General features: G+C 37.0%; 1 protein-coding gene across 1 annotated transcript; it reads right to left on the bottom strand.

Annotated features, from left to right (window-relative positions):
- Nucleotides 1-1,348: 1,348 nt before the first annotated feature.
- Nucleotides 1,349-14,523, bottom strand: LOC134224382 (girdin). The gene is made up of 8 exons (XM_062703705.1): nt 14,131-14,523; nt 12,631-13,628; nt 12,270-12,561; nt 10,246-11,967; nt 9,950-10,188; nt 9,771-9,846; nt 9,433-9,713; nt 1,349-2,043 (listed from the first exon to the last, which is right to left on the bottom strand). The coding sequence occupies exons 1-8, from the start codon at nt 14,179-14,181 to the stop codon at nt 1,545-1,547; spliced, it is 4,158 nt and encodes a 1,385-aa protein (XP_062559689.1). The 5' UTR covers nt 14,182-14,523; the 3' UTR covers nt 1,349-1,544.
- Between the last annotated feature and the right edge of the window lie 3,467 nt (nt 14,524-17,990).

The raw sequence follows: 17,990 nt of genomic DNA, 5'->3' as shown, positions 1-17,990 counted from the left end.
AATTGCGATCGAGTGGGCTGCAGTCAATTCCACCTCTTCGATCGATTCGCCGTAGACCTCCAGCGTAATATCGTCAGCAAAGCCGACGATTGCCACGCCCACCGGGAACTTCAACCTCAAGACACCGTCGTACATGACGTTCCATAACACCGGACCCAGTATGGAACCTTGCGGAACCCCTGAGGTTATGTCAACGCACTTCCGACCCGCCTCCGTGTCGTTTACCAGTACTCGATTCTGGAAGTAGCTTCCGAGAATCTTGTACAGGTACTCGGGAATTCCAAGACGCAGGAGCGCATCTGCAATAGCTGCCCAACTGGCACTATTGAAAGCATTCCTCACGTCGAGAGTCACTACTGCACAATAGCGAACTCCCTCCTCTTACGCTGGATAGCTATCTCCGCGGATTTGGTAACCGACAAGATAGCGTCTACGGTCGACTTACCCTTTCGGAAGCCAAACTGGTTACTCGATAGACCATCCGCACCCTCCGTGCGTATCAACAACCTGTTGAGGATGATCTTCTCGAGCACCTTCCCTGCCGTGTCAAGCAGGCATATTGGTCTATATGCCGACGGATCCCCCAGTGGTTTTCCCGCTTTTGGCAATGGGACCAAGCTCTGCCTTTTCCATGCTTCAGGAAGACTCCCTCGTCCAGGCATCTCTGCATAACGGATCTGAACATCTCGGGAGCCTCGGCAATGGCCGCTTTGAAGGCCAGGTTCGGAATACCATCCGGTCCTGGCGCCTTACCTACACTAAGGGACTGTGCAATCCCCGCAAGTGTGTGTGTGTGTGTGTGTGTGTGTGTGTGTGTGTGTGTGTGTGTGTGTGTGTGTGTGTGTGTGTGTGTGTGTGTGTGTGTGTGTGTGTGTGTGTGTGTGTGCGCACCCACCCATCCTTAACCGATTTACTCGCAACAAGTTGCATTCGATGCAGGATACTCTAACATTGTTTCCTATTGAAAATTGGTCAGATCGAACCATGGGCTCAAGAGTAACGGCCAAAATACTATTTTTATAATGCACAAGAAAGGCACCATCAACGCTAGGTGGATTAATCAGGGTTTATCTTTAATTTTCATTTAATTCGGGAAATAAAACAAGCCCCAAATTACAACCTACGGTTAGAATCACTTCTGATTTTACTAGGGGAAACCGGCAAATGTTGAACGGCTAATTTGGTCGCCTGTTGTTGAACTCCCATAAGAAATGCATGTGCGTTCAACCATAGGCGAAAAAATTATCCGTTCAACATTTTGCGAATTACCCTATTTATTTATTTACCTCTGACTGAGACAATGAAACGAGATAAAAGTTTTGACGGGAAAGATCAATTATTACGGAGATTTACTACATCATTCTATTCTACGTGGAATACGTTTATTTTCAGTCTATATGTTCATACAAAATACTATTTTCTTCGGCATCGAAAGCTGTGGTGAATCAGATTTTTAGGCAAAGGAAACCATAAATGCAATTTTTGCTGTAATTAGTGAACAATAATATGAAATAAGCAGCTGATACTATAGAATGAATAACTTATCATACACAACCATATTCATACCATATTGCGCTTTCGCGATTCTTAGTATCATTTTTAGATTTTTTAGAAGATGATTCTTTCTTATTACTATCGTCTGTGCTAAGAACAACAGTTGCACATGATGCGCCAGGACTTCCCGAAGGATTAGGATTAACAACCATAGTTTGTGGAACTGAACTGGATTCTGTAGTTTTTAGTAACGTTGTAGTTGTAGAAACTCGATTGAGTATGAGAAAGCTGTCGTTATCTTCGGATATATTATTTGTCGCGCTATTAGTTGATGGTTTGTTCGAATTCGGAGAATTTTTACAAGAAGTGCTCTGATTAAGCGTTTGTGACGTGAGTGACGTCGGTGGAGACGAAGTTTGCATCACAGCTCCTCCGGTAGGAGTACTAGATCCAGAGTTGGTAGCATTGGAAGTTTTTCCATCCATCAAATATACTGTCCGTCGTGTTCCTGCGATTCCAAGATTTAGTGAATCAGTGTTGGTGTCGAATCTATAAAACAGATAGAAAAATTGTCGTGAATCTAATCTAACGATTTCTAGATTTATATCTTGATAAACATTTCCCGTAAAAAAAGGTTAATTCACTTGATGCCGGTAGTGTTTTTCGAATATTAAAAATTAAACAAGGTTGATAATATCGTTGCCTTTCTTATTCAGATTACGCCATTTATGGTAATAAATATGAACATGATGACCGTGCATTTCGTAGTTTCTACTACGTTAACCAGCACAATCGCAATTGCACAAGGAACATGGGATTTGCACTCCACCTTCAATGTACACAATCCGAGCGCTCTAGTATTTTAAATGGTCGATAACGGCGCTGACCATCCTCACGGTCTATCGGGGATGGGAAGGAATTGATTATTCAATCCCTCGCCCACTGCAAGCCGGGAACACCTCTGCACTCGCCACGAGTTCATACGGAATTTTATTGGAATTCGGGGGTTAGATTCTATGGCAGAGGTTCGCTTTGTTGAAGTGGTTGCCAATGTGATAGTAATGAAAGGGTATATATTCTAATTGGATGCCGAAACGAGATTTTTCGTTAATTTAGATTTCACCAAGCCCGTGATTATGTATGGTAATAAATATCTTGAGTGTAACTTGATATCAATCCCCATACATTCAATTTTCTTTCTAATATTTGACACGATAATTATCTCAATAAATGGCGTAATCTGAATAGGCTATTATCCATTATTTATATCGAAAAACATTAATTTGCTCTTCTTGCCAGCTATGCGGTGCCTATAGTCATGAAAAGATATAAAAGCAATAAGTCAAAGTTATTTCGTTATTTGGATTTACATTGGATATTAGTAAAGGTTCAAAAATTTTTAATAAATCTGAATTTCTATTGATTTTACTCTAATATTTGTAAAGCAGTATGGCACTTTTATTACTCCACCTAAAATTTTTGCTCAGTTTGACGGTTTTTTGAAAAGTTCGAAAAACATTAGTTTTAGAGTGCTTTGAGAATAGGTCGTATGGGCAAAAGAGAGGCTATCATTCTTTACCGCAGTCCACTGTTTGTCATAATGACAAATATTTGTCAAGTTGATCCGTTTTAAAGAGGTATATATGTAGCAAAAGGATTATTCGACTAACAAGGTGTAGATCCGGAGTAACTATTAAAAAGGCACCTGTTCGGTTGGGGTTTCAGATCAGACTAACTCTTTTCTTTTATTCATATCTTATTCGAGCCCTTCGACTCAGTACGTTAGTCCGAACGGCGAACGTCAAATGACATCAGAGCGCATAGGGATGCGCAAGTGAAACATAACCATCCGGACATCTATCAAACCGATTAGAAATCGACATGGATATCAGGCTGACTTGACAAATATTTGTCATTATGACAAACAGTGTACTGATAGCTTAATAGATAGGTTCGTTCAAGATCTTTATATATGTGAGGTCAAATGACTTCATTAGTAGATGGTAAAGAGCCTGCACTCATAACAAAGAGATGAAGTGTCAAAATTGGAACAGCGCATTTGCTGTCAAATCGGTTGTTCCAATCGAGCACAAGGTTGTTAAAGGTAGGAGTATTGCGTCTCTTTGTTTGTAATCCAGGCTCGTTAGGATTAACCAGCGCGGGGTGAAAAGCTCAATTTCAGTGCAAATTTAAACAATCAAGCTTTAATTCTATACAAAAAGCCCAGATGATTGACTTGGCGAAATTTAAAGATTGGATCACCTATCCAGTTTTCCGCGAGCGGTTATGGCCGCCAGTTTGCCTGCGGGTTAGTCTGTGATTTGACATTTGTGGAGGTCAACTCCACCCTCCGCTCCGAGCATTCTGACCAATGTGGCATATAAGAAAAGAAGGTGCTGTTAAAGTGAATTCAAGCCTTCTTATAAACCACATTGACCAGAATGCTCGAACGATGGGTGCAGTTGACCTCCACAAATGTCAAATCAGAGACTAACCCGCAGGCAAGCTGGCGGACATTACCGCTCGCGAAAAACTGGATTTATAATTATTATGTATTCACCTTGGGCCAGTTTTTGCATTTTCTGCTACATTTTCATTTCAGCACGCTAAAAGCTATTTTTGAATATCTATGAAGAAATCAAAAGTAATCTTTAGTATCATTTTGAAGTAATCAAATGAGAAGAAAGCAAATAGGATCTCTCTCTCTTGCTCAGAATATGTCCTCTGCACTCTAGAATTTTGTTCGGTTTTCTGGAAAGAATAAAAAATCTTATCCATTTATGTCAACCAATGTTCAAAATTCATTAGAATTTAATACGAAAATACAGCTAACTTTTCAAACCAAAATTATAAATTGAACCGTCAACATCATGAATCAAAAGAGTTATCTTATAATTTATAGTATGACGGCATTTAGAGCAATGAACTGTTTAGGTAGTTCACGTCGTGCAGTCGTGTATTGTTCAAAACTACAAGGTATATGTGGGAAAAATAATGATTTTTCAAAAAATCCGAATAGCAATACCCGATTGGGCCATTTTCCAATAACAAACAATGGGACCGAATTTCCCGAAACTTGCTGCGAGAAAATCAGTCAATACTAAGTTTCAAAAATTATATATTTGTCATAAGACGAGTTTGTACAATTCAATTTAATTCCATCATTTGATTGTACCTTGACAGATATGTATTTAGACCTCAACGAGAAACTGAAGACGGCCTCACTGTTGAGGTTGAAATACGTATCTGTCAAACTACAATCAAGTAATGGAATTAGATGTAATTGTACAAACTCGTCTTACGACAAGTAAAGACATTTCACTGAAAGCTCAAGATAATATTTTCATATCCAGTTTTCCGCGAGCGGTAATGGCAGCCAGCTTGCCTGCGGGTTAGTCTCTGATTTGACGTTTGTGGAGGTCAACTGCACCCACCGCCCCGAGCATTCTGACCAATGTTGCATATAAGAAGGTGCTGATGTAGTGAATTCATTCCTTCTTATATACTACATTGGCCATTACCGCTCGCGGAAAACTGGATATCTACACAGAAAAAAAATCCGTGGTAAAAACTAAACAGGCACTAAACACCGTGTTATTTCTCCTATCTTTCGTCTCTTTCCAGCATTATCACCTCGCAACTCACTGTTGAGGTTGAAATACGTATCTGTCAAACTACAATCAAGTAATGGAATTAGATGTAATTGTACAAACTCGTCTTACGACAAGTAAAGACATTTCACTGAAAGCTCAAGATAATATTTTCATATCCAGTTTTCCGCGAGCGGTAATGGCAGCCAGCTTGCCTGCGGGTTAGTCTCTGATTTGACGTTTGTGGAGGTCAACTGCACCCACCGCCCCGAGCATTCTGACCAATGTTGCATATAAGAAGGTGCTGATGTAGTGAATTCAACCCTTCTTATATACTACATTGGCCATTACCGCTCGCGGAAAACTGGATATCTACACAGAAAAAAAACTCCGTGGTAAAAACTAAACAGGCACTAAACACCGTGTTATTTCTCCTATCTTTCGTCTCTTTCCAGCATTATCACCTCGCAACTTTGGAGCGGCGTATTTCGGTTTTCAATTGTTTGATGTAACTGTAAATGTATCAGCATGTAAATAGATTGCGAGTAAGCACGCGCCGGTGATACTTTTTCAAAATCATGTTTGATGTAGAAAAAAAGTTAAGCATTCAATGATGAAAATGATGACGATTTGATGATTGTTAGTGCTTCTCGTGTCACCTTAAAACTACCATGAAATTTCAGTAAATTTTACCATGGTTTCAGAGAAATTCACCACTGTTCCAGTTCATGTAACAACATTCCGCATGGGCCACTGTTGACTTTTACTGCGCGCATGGTAAAATCAAACGGGTATTTTATGTGCTGAAAATCGTCGGTGCATATTCTTAAAATAACCCTCGGAATGGTAGTTTCGACTGCAATATTTTTTTGCGAGTACACTAAAAAAAAAATTCCGTGGTAAAAAAATACTATTTTGTAGACTACGCACTGTTTTTAGGGTCTGTCTCAATTGGATAATTAAACTGAAATTAAACTTAAAAGTGACATTTCAGTAATTATCAAATAATCCTGCTCGCAGAGCAAGATTACTTTTGACAGATATCGAATCATTTTCCATCGATGTCCTATTGGAATTGCTGGGTAGCACCAGCCATTCTTGTAACGGGGTGATTTTTTGATTTTTGAACTGTCACTTTTAAGTTTAATTCTCCAAATGAGACAGACCCTTAAAACAACCATGAAATTTCAGTAAATTTTACCATGGTTTCAGTAAAATTCACCACTGTTTTAGTTCATGTGACAACATTCCGCATGGGCCACAGTTGATTCTTACTGCGCACATGGTAAAATCAAACGGTTTTGTTATCTGCTGAAAATCGTCGGTGCATATTCTTAAAATAACCCTCGGAATGGTAGTTTCGACTGCAATTATTTTTTACGTGTACATAACTTGTATAACTTGTATCATCACTAGGAGAAGGTGGTCGTTTGTCGGCACCCTTTTGTTTTTGGCTCATAACTTTCGCTTTGGGTCATAACTTTAAAAATAAATGGAAAATGCTTGCTCGACATTTTCGGTCTTGTTTGACGTACGGAATAATATGATTCAAACGCATCGCAGGACATTCGACTCAACGTTTGACAGTTAATATATATGGGCCTGACGTTTTGGGCTGATGGTTCATTCGTTCTGATATGTTGCCTTTTCAGCAACAGAAGTTTCTCAGCCCAAAACATGTCTTAAAAAGTCTCAAACACAAAAATATCATTTTTACTGCCTTAGACTATTATCAGAATTTATAGAACATCGGTCCATGTATTCTTGACCGATGCACTATCGTTTACAACCATAAACGATGTAGGGCTTTAGGACCCAATTGAAAAAAGTGGTGATATTTGCATACCAATGGAGTCTATAGGTATATTATAATAACTGGTGAAGAAATTTGATTTATTTTATCTTTTAGAAATTTTTAATAATAGTTTTGTTGGGTGTTGATTTTATGATGTTTATAAAAACGGGGTCGGTTGTCGGCACCAAAAAAAACTAAGTGCATTATGGCTGAAAATATCAAGATTTGTAATATAAATGGCAATGAAATTAATTACATTTAAATGCATTGCATTATTAATTATTACAGTTACAATACATATTGTACAAGATTTGTAATATAAATGGCAATGAAATTAATTACATTTAAATGCATTACATTATTAGTTATTACAGTTACAATACATATTGCAATAAAGCTTTTAAAAATTGTTATTTTTGCTCGCAACGTGGCTAATAACCTGAAAATAGGCATTTAGTTTTGATTTGTCTTGATGTCTCCCTTGAAAAATGAGGTACCAATAATCGACCATGTTTAAGTGGCGACAACCAAAATTAGCAATCATTTTGAAAAGTGAAAATAATAGATTAATTGCAAATGCTACGAAAACCTTCAATATTGCATCATAAAATAGAGTAAATTTACTTTGTAAATACGTAATAAATTTACCTTTTCCATCGTTTTAGTTCGTTTTGGAACACTATGCATAGTTTTGTTGGGTGTTGATTTTATGATGTTTATAAAAACGGGGTCGGTTGTCGGCACCAAAAAAAACTAAGTGCATTATGGCTGAAAATATCAAGATTTGTAATATAAATGGCAATGAAATTAATTACATTTAAATGCATTGCATTATTAATTATTACAGTTACAATACATATTGTACAAGATTTGTAATATAAATGGCAATGAAATTAATTACATTTAAATGCATTACATTATTAGTTATTACAGTTACAATACATATTGCAATAAAGCTTTTAAAAATTGTTATTTTTGCTCGCAACGTGGCTAATAACCTGAAAATAGGCATTTAGTTTTGATTTGTCTTGATGTCTCCCTTGAAAAATGAGGTACCAATAATCGACCATGTTTAAGTGGCGACAACCAAAATTAGCAATCATTTTGAAAAGTGAAAATAATAGATTAATTGCAAATGCTACGAAAACCTTCAATATTGCATCATAAAATAGAGTAAATTTACTTTGTAAATACGTAATAAATTTACCTTTTCCATCGTTTTAGTTCGTTTTGGAACACTATGCACACTTAAAATAAATCGCCGAATTCGGTAAAATTTTACCGAAATCTCAACAGCAGAACTGTTCGGTAAATAATTTAACTGATTTTCGGTGATTTTGACAGTTGAGCAATGGATAAATTACAAAAAATCTGTAAAATGAATTACCGAACAGTTCTGCTGTTGAGATTTCGGTAAAAATTACCGAATACGGTGAAATGAGTTAAGTGTGTGCAAATTACCGAAATAAATCTTCTAGGTTTTCACTCGATAAAAAATGTTTTCTTTAAACGAAACATAGGCATCTGGGATCGGTAGTCGGCACAAAAAGAACGTGCTTCTATAGCGCATACATGACATTCATATGTCAAAATGTTCATATCTGTTGTCTGCCAAAAGTTACGTTGGGGTGCCGACACACGACCAGTGCCGGCAACCGACCACCTTCCCCTACAAATACATACAGACACCACCTCAGTTCGTCAATCTGACTAGTTCTGTATATAACACTATGGGATTCTACAACATATCGGTACAGCTTTGTTGTATAAGAGCCAGTACATGTGTAATCTATCTATTTAAATAAAAATAAGTTGAGATTTCAATCCTGACGATTTAACTCACGAACGAGTTTGCAAGACTTTTTCCCCAATCGATTCGTTTCGGGGTGCGCAATGTTTGAAAATACAAAAAGTGGCTGAAATTAATGGGGAAAAGTGAAAATACTAAATACTAAAATACAATTACTAAAATACAATTTTAGGTCAGCTGTTAAGGAAAGCAAAACATTCGCACGGAAATTGATCTAGTGTTCGGTGTTACAAATATATGTGATATTTGCAACCAACACCCGGGCAAAGCTGGGTATTTTCAGTAGAAGCATAAGTGCTAGAACGCCAGTTGCGCTGTAGTCATTTAAATTATTTTGCCAAATTATGCTGCAACAAGTTTCAATTGACCATAATTTATGCATCATGTTGTAGTGCATGTTTGGTTTCATCACCAACATCGGTTTGACACATGTAGTACCGGTACTTTGGCTGCCTGGTCGATGTAACCTACATGTTAGTCACGCGAACAGTAACGACATTGGCAATCTTATACTTTTGAATCAACTGTATTTTCCGCTAGTAATCATTGATTTATTATTCAAATAGGGTACAACTCGTGAAGAACAGTCTACTTGCTATATTCTGTTGCATGAAGCTCTAATGTAATTCCATGTGTTTGACATGAATGACGGGAAGCATGAAAAATAACTCATATTATACGTGTTGTTACATATCTTAATTATATTTAATTGCTAAATGAATGATGTGGATTTTATTTCTTACCCAGGAAAACTATTCCTATGAGCCTGGTTTGCGTCATCTCTTCGAGAAGCTTGTAGACTACTTCGGATACCACCTCGAAGAAGACTTGCATTTAGCGCTTCATTATTAGGTTTCCTCTGCAAGCTTTGTCTTATCGCAGTGTTGCGCTGTAGCAGATTGGTGTCTGAGGCAACTGAGTTAGGTTCTTCTATACTGTTATCCGATTCATTACCTCCAGATTCTGATCCAAGAGTGAATTGAGATTGAGTGAGGCGAGATTCATCAACCCAAGAACGTCGATTCTGTTAGGGTAGTAAGGCGCTTAAGATCATACATCACTGTATTTCATTTGTACTTACTCTGTTAGGAACCCTATTCATCAATTCTGAACCAGCTTTTCGAACCTTTTTCACAAAATTTAATCCAAATGGTTTTCTGAAAAAAATACAAAAATTATCATTTCAATAAAATCATCATCAACAAAATTGGTTCATTGGACCAGCCAATAATTCATAATCACAAAAATGCGCTATCTTACTTTTTCGGTGAGCAGCTGTCCAATTTCCGATAATGTTCCATGATTTTTTCTTCTAATTTCTCCTTCTGACGATGCAGATTGTTTACACGATCTGTAAAACTTTTTTCTTCGTCATGATAGTGTTGTTTATCTTCAAGCGAATGAGCCAATAACTCGTGGTACTGAGCTAATAATTGGGAAACATGATCCATCAAAGTTCGTCTGTCAATATCCAAACTGGAGTTCATCTGCATAAGCATCTAAAAAAAACAACAATTTTAGAAAAATATGAATATTACACAATGTATGCCGCTTACTTCACATCTTTGGTTCATTTTGGTGTATTCGATTTCTAGATTTGTTATTTGTTCCACTTTGTTGCTTAGTTCTCCGCTCAGCTCGGTATTCTGTAGTCTCATTCTGCTGTTCTCTGTGCGACATGCGCGATACTGCTCTTGGCGGGTTTTGTACTCTTGTTTCAACCGCTCGCTGTTTGTGAACAAACAACGGAAATCATCTTTGAGTTTTGAGTGCTCCGCTCTTAGATTTGACAAATTTGTAATGCCATCTTTCATGGATCCCAATTCCATCTTGCAATCCTCCAGTTGCTTTTCCAATACTATAGCATGTTCTTTAATATCGCGATTTTCCGTTCTTAGATCTCGGATAGAAATTTTTAATAGTTCCTTTTCATTGCTCAATGAATCGTATTCGCTGCTTAATTGTTCATGAAGACATTGAAGTGTGACTTGATCGTGCTGTAAGGATTCGTAAGCCTGTTTTTTAGCTTCAACTTGCTTGACTAGCATATCCTTTTCTGCCGCAAGCTGTGAATTAGCAAGTTGTAATGCGACGTGTTGTGTGTTTAAAGATGTTATTTGTGACCCTAAAGTGGCAACTTCAACTTTTTGACGCGCATTCTCGGCATGGAGAGATTCATTCACAGATTGTAATGCTGCATTCTCAGTTTTAAGGTGCTCTAATTTATTTTCAATATCATTGGTCACTGAATCATCATGGTTAGAAAATTCAATGTCCTTTTCTACTGTATATATTTCTTGTCTGTGACAAAGTACACAAATATCGTATGATTTTGCAGATTCTTTTCCAACGTTAAGTACAATTTCTCTGACAGTTTTGAACGATTCTGGATTTTTACACAGCTTTTCGACAAAGTTTTCAACGTTCAAATCATTTTTGTCCATATCGTTTTCGTTTAGCCCAAGCCGTTCTAGATTTTGTTCCACTCTTTTCTTCGCCAAAGTTTCGTCATATAAGTCTTTTTTTAGCGTTAGAATAGTTTCATTTTGAATTTTTGCGTGAGAAAGTAATTCTTGGTTTTCCTTCTCCAATTCGTTCACTTTTTTCTCCAGTCCAACGTTATCTTCTTGTTTTCTAATGAGTTGACTTATTTCTTTATCTTTTTGTTCTGTTCTAACAATGGCTTCATCAAGCTCAACACTTTTCCGTTCTAGAACTTCCTTATATTTTGCGATATCCTTGCTTTGGCTGCAATTTTCCTTCTCCAATGCTGTAAACTTTCCTTCAATCTCATATGATTTTCTTTTTATTGAATCGAACTCATTGCATCGTTCGTTCAACTGTTGAACTTCTTTTGCTTTATTTTCAATAGAACGTTCCAAATCTATTGCCCTTCGTTGTATGCTTTCCAGTAAATTTTGTACCCGTTGTTTATCCTTAGTTATACTCTCAATCTGCTTTTCCAAATCTATCTGTCGTATTCGGTCAAGCTCACGATCCTGACATTGCTTGTCAATTACTACTTGCTTACCATCAAGGGCATCCTGAAGCTTCTTGTTTTCTTCCAATGCATTTTTAAATACACCTTCAAGTTCACTATTTTGTTTTGACAGCCTGTTACAGTTCTCCTGTAGTTGTTCGAGACGAAGTGAGAGCTTCTTCTTATCTTTCTCTAACTCCAATATTTTATTTGATGATTCGTGAAATGAAGACTCCTTCAAACTGTCGAGCGTTGCTAATAATTTTCGGTTTTCCAACTCTAGTTTCAGAGCTCGAGACTGCAAAAGAATAATTATAATTAAATTTCCATTAAAAGTTTTTGGCTAGAAATAAATCTAGACCACCATTTGAAAATGGCGTAACAGCCAAAATTCAATCATTCCTGTTTTTTCGTCTACATATATGTTAGTATATAAGAACAAAGAACGGAAATGATTTAATGTTGGCCGTTGCCCTTTTAGCTGTTGGTCTAGAAATGTATTCATTAAACACGCGCTAATATGCGTAAAGAAACGATTGAAGTTTAGATCCGCTTGATCTGAAATATGAGATCGGGAGATGGACAAGATGGTTTTCCTACCTGTGCATTTGAAGATAATTGTTCCGATAAACTGTTATCATTAGAAGGTACATCTTCTTCAGCATCTGAGGGGTTCAAGTTAATGGCTGTATCGGGACCGGACATCAAATTTTTTGTCGTCAGTTGTAGTTGTACATTTTCTTCTAGAAGGTCCTGCAGCTTGCTTTTATCCACGTCCCGTTCGAGAGACATATCATTCAGCATTTGTTTGAACTTTATAATCTCAGCTTCAAGTATCATCACTTGATCACTTCGCTTCCGAGATCTGAGAAGTTGTTCCTCGAGCATTTCCCTAAAGATTGAAACAGAAAAGAATCATTACAATATAGTTAGTCCTTGCAATATATTTAGTTCCACTTACTTAGTTTCCAATAACATTCGGTTATCTTCCCGTAATTCTTCTACTCGTGTTCGATAAAACTCTGCATCGGACAGTTTTTCTCTCAGTTTTTGAACCTCCAATTCAAGGCGATCTGCACGTTCACCACGCTCTCTCAACACATCTACCTCATCTCGGTATGCAGCTGCTCTCCTGGCCTCTGAGTACCAATCTTGACTTTCGGTTCGTAATTTCTCATATTGAGTGCATTTATGATCATATTCTTCTTTCACTTCAACCAACAGCTCAGATTTCTCTTCTAACTCTTGTCGGAGCTTTCGTAGTTTTGATTTGTAGTCAGCTAGCTCTACAGCTAAATGATTATTCTCAGAAGAGATTGATGGTGTATTAGCAGAGCTGGCCGTTGATGACGATGAATTATGTAAACTTGATTTAGAAATTGAGCTATTCATTGTCTCATTTTCTAGAATAACTGAAGACATCCATTTGCTATGATATTGATCTCGCTCTTTAGCAAGTCGTACAATATGTTTGCACATCACATCCGATGGTAATTGATCTATTGCTTCTTGTGTTAGCACCAGCGTTTGACTATCGGTTACTTGTTTTATGACTTCGACAATTGCATGTTGAGTTGTCACATCTAGCTCTTTTATCCGTGCAATGAACATCTCCTTATTAGGGCATTGCACTGCTGCTCCCAAAAGTAAGGTAATTAATAGCTTCATCTGTTCAAGCCCACCTCGGGACTCTGGAGTATGTCCCAAAATTGTGCAATCTGGCAAGGCTAATATAGTCTGTCCTAGCTCTTCATCATATAGATTTCGCAGGTTCTTTACAATGGCATCAAAATTTCTTGAGCGTGCAGAACAGAGCGTTATGCTTTCAGCATTTCTCAATTTAACTGGGTGATACTGTGGTTCTGGATCAATTTGGAGATATACGCTATGGAGGACTGTCCCATCTAAAAGAGATACGTATCCTGCGATTATCTCATTCCGCGGTAAACACGATTCAATCTAAAAAATAAAAAGAAATATTTTAGTCATAGACAATATTGATAAATAAATTCTAAATTCTAAAGGCACTATGAACAAAGATGAGAAACATTTTTTCCTGAACAAACAAACCGACAGACAATAGACCAACGCAAAACGAACACTGTACAATAAACTTTTGTTCGAGTGAACGCCCCTGCTCATTTCGAAATTTATTGGTTGAGTAATTGGTTGAGGGGCCCTCCTTAGCCGTGCGGTAAGACAGACAGATAATTGATCACCCTTCTATTCCCTGGAATATTAATAAAATTTATTTACAAACAAAGTTTTGAAAACCAATGTACTGTCATATAAGTGACCGTGACATCATCAAATCAATGTTTTCAATAATTTTCGCGTGGAACTATAATGTATATATTTAATAATAGAAAATCTCACTTTGTTTGAATGATCTTTAACAATGAAATCAATGAAGTCGAATCGTGTGCATATGCAACGTAATATTTAAACAAAAAATACTTACCCACGACATAAGTGCCCCATTGACAAATTCTTCTATTTCACTAGTCGACATTTTACTTTTTCTTTCTTTCGCTCACCAGTGAGTGTATCCTGTATTCAGTCCCTTTCTGTATTCCACAGATGTCTCGCTTCGAAAACACTTAATTGCTACGTAAATGACATATATCCACCAAGCTATTCTAACTTTACACTTCACACATGATTTACAGTACAAAATGCTTTACTCAATTTTGAATATTTTAGGATAGATTACCGTGAAAACTTAGAGTAGAAGTACACTTCATCAAACTACACTTCGTCACTACTCGACTTTGTTCGTCTATATGGCATTTCTCCTTCAACGCTACTGTATTTTGACATGTCTTCAGAAACGTTTTTCATCCATAATTAGGTATGAACCGAGGTACGAAGTAGTGATAGTTTTACCTGTAGTAGTTTTGATTCCAGTTAAAAACATACCTAATGATATGGAATATGAAAAACATACCTAAATTCATATGTATATATGTATGTGGATGAGTGACGTTTGCCGCACGCGTGTAAAAGTGTATACATGTCTGAATGTTTTCTTTCGCTTTTATGCACGCTTCTTGTAGAAGAGTCAAACATTGTGTAAAACATGAGAATCATTAACGGGTGCGAGTATTTTGGTCTCTCGCTCTGTACTGTTCTTCTACTTTAGTTTTAGAGCAAGCGCACCAATGCGCTTCCAAAGCTCCATCCGTACTGCGCTTTCAATTTAGTCCTGTTAATAATACATAACATGCTGTCGATGTGTAATTATATAATTCTTCAATTGTACATCTACCAACAAAGGTACATCAAAAATTTTGTTCGAAAAAACGACCGGAGTTAAATGTTAATTATACTTAACCGCCCATTACTCACATGGTCGTTTGCCCGTTTACCATCTGTATATTGTAGGGTAATGTATATTGTATTGTACAGTATATTGTAGGGTGCTGTCAATACGATACACCGCGCGGCTGTTGTAATGTTTCCAAAAGCGCATTTGCACAAGATTCCACGCAGCGTTCCACATTCGAAAGGAACAACCGCACCCTAGGAAACGCCGCAATGTTATCTCCCCATAAGAATCGAGTATACGGGTAGCAAAGAACGCGGCGCGTCGTTTCCTTTGGGGAGCGCCGCGTGGACTTTTTGGCCAATGCGTTTATATGACACACACAAAACGCGACGCGAGACTGGACACAACACTTATGGTTCTTACAAACGACATAACGTTTGTAAGAACCATAAGTGTTGTGTCCAGTCTCGCGTCGCGTTTTGTGTGTGTGATACAGTTCTTACGTTAGCACAAATCTCAAAAAATGAGTGCGTTTATATGAGACTGTCCATTTATAGTTAACTACTATTAGTGATACCATCGCTACAATAACACTTATTCTCTACAATTATAACAGATGCGCTCTACGTATGGTCTATTATTATGCGGGTGTACTTTGCATTTGCAAAATATGTGCGACACTAAGGGTGAAATCAGTAGTTTCATTCCAAATTTTCGGCCACTATTCTAGTTTGCATCTGACCAAAGTAGAACAAACATGTTGGTTTCTCCAGCAGTGTTCCATTCATGTTTTTCAAATTTTCAATTAAAAAAGATAAAATGACGCATCCATACATCAAAACAATTGAAAAATATTTGAATCAATCGTGGTTCAAATCTGCAGAAAATAGAACGGAGCGTTATACCCGTTTTATTTTTTTGACATTTGACTGGTATAAAACATGAATCTAGAACAGCTGCTGGGAGAATGAATGTTCCAGATTCATATTCAAACTGACAGCCCCGAACGATTTGAATTACTGCTGATTTTACTCTAATGGAAATATTGGGGCCCTCCTTAGCCGTGCGGTAAGACACGCTGCTACAAAGCAAGACCACGCTGAGGGTGGCTGGCAATTTTCGAATTGGAAATTGTCGCGACTTCCCTGGGCATAAAAGTATCATCGTGTTAGCCTCATGATATACGAATGAAAAAATTGTAACCTGGCATAGAAACCTTGCTGTTAATAACTGTGGAAGTGCTTAATGAATACTAAGCTGAGAGACGGCTCTGTCCCAGTGTGAGGATGTAATGCCAATAAAAGGTAGAAGAAGACCAATGGAAATATTATTCCAATTCAATCATCATAAGTTTTATGTGCAAATGTATTGAATTCTCCATAAGAGCGGCACTTATTATTGATGATGAAACTAGTTCACTCCTAATCATTAGGATTGCACATCATAAATTATTATAATAAGCATTGTATAAGATAACAAGTTGGGATTTTATTATGATCTTCATGAAGAAATTATATATGAGTTTATTGGATGTCAAGATAAAGTTATTTAACTCCTTACATAAATAAAGTTATAAAAGTATTGTAAATCATTTCGAACCATATCATTAGCACCAATTATATCAAGTAGATTGACGTGTTTTCTGTGAAAAAAAAATTGTCATGTAGGTATGAAAGACTTATGCATAGCACAATAAAAAGTACAGAGTTGTTCCGCTCTAAATACCAATAGTACATAGAAGAACGTCTTCAACAATTATATAAATATTCGAATTAAATTGCATGAAGATTATAATGAATCAGGTTATAATGAATCAGAAGCAGTAAAAAAACATTATAAATGAAGTCATATGGAATCAGATTGAGATTGATCAGATTGCATGAAGATTATAATGAATCAGGTTATAATGAATCAGAAGCAGTAAAAAAACATTATAAATGAAGTCATATGGAATCAGATTGAGTTACAAATCCCCATTCTATAATGCGATGTGCTGTTTCTTGTTCGCAATGTATGTGTTCCTGTGGCTTTGAGGATTGTTGAAGGACTAGCATCTCGAAGATCTTCGTATCAAAAATGAGTATGTGCGTAATTTCGGATTTTGTAAATAAAATAATTAGAAGAGAACTAAAAAAAAACATATTATAAGAATTTATCAAAACCCAGCGGTTTTTTTTGCATTTTTCGTTCGTTTCGTTTTTTACCTCACAACGCTTAAAAACGCCGAACAGATTGTTTATGTATGGCTACTTTTAAGTTGTTAAACTTACGATATTGAGTTATAAATTGATGCATACGAAGTCATATAAAACGATAAATGTAGTTATAAACGAAGTTGTATACAGTATCTTTTCACTTCATATGAAATCATATGAGCAAGAAAATGTATGCGGCATGCACGTATATGGCCTCCAAATTTGTACGTATCTGAGGAATCTATGCCTTTTTGCCTTTCTCGTATATTAAGTATACAGTAAAGGTTATATGATCGCTCCAAAAACAAACAAACTATTGAAAATTGACCAGGTCGGACTATGGGATCGGAAGTTATGGCCAAAATACAAATTTATACGTAAAAATCGCGTAAAAAATGTCACTCATTTTTCGGGCACTTATCCTCAACCGATTTGCACGCAACAAATTGCATTCGACGCAGAATCCTTTCCCATTGTTTCCTATTGAAAATTGGGCAGGTCGGCCTATGGGATCGGAAGTTATGGCCAAAATACAAATTTATACGTGAAAATCGCGTAAAAAATGTCACTCATTTTTCGGGCACTTATCCTCAACCGATTTGCTCGCAACAAATTGCATTCGACGCAGAATCCTTTCCCATTGTTTCCTATTGAAAATTGACCAGGTCGGACTATGGGATCGGAAGTTATGGCCAAACTACCTTTTTGCCTTTCTCGTATACTAAGTGTACCGAAAGGCTATAGAACTGCTCCAAAACCGAACTTTTCATAGAAGGCTCGGAGACCCATAGTGTTATATACCAAACGACTCAGCTCGACGAATTGAGGTGATGTCTGTATGTGTGTGTGTGTGTGTGT

Source organism: Armigeres subalbatus, chromosome 3 (assembly GCF_024139115.2).
Source record: "Armigeres subalbatus isolate Guangzhou_Male chromosome 3, GZ_Asu_2, whole genome shotgun sequence".
Classification (NCBI taxonomy): Eukaryota; Metazoa; Arthropoda; class Insecta; order Diptera; family Culicidae; genus Armigeres; species Armigeres subalbatus.
This window is presented reverse-complemented; position numbering and strand designations above follow the sequence as displayed.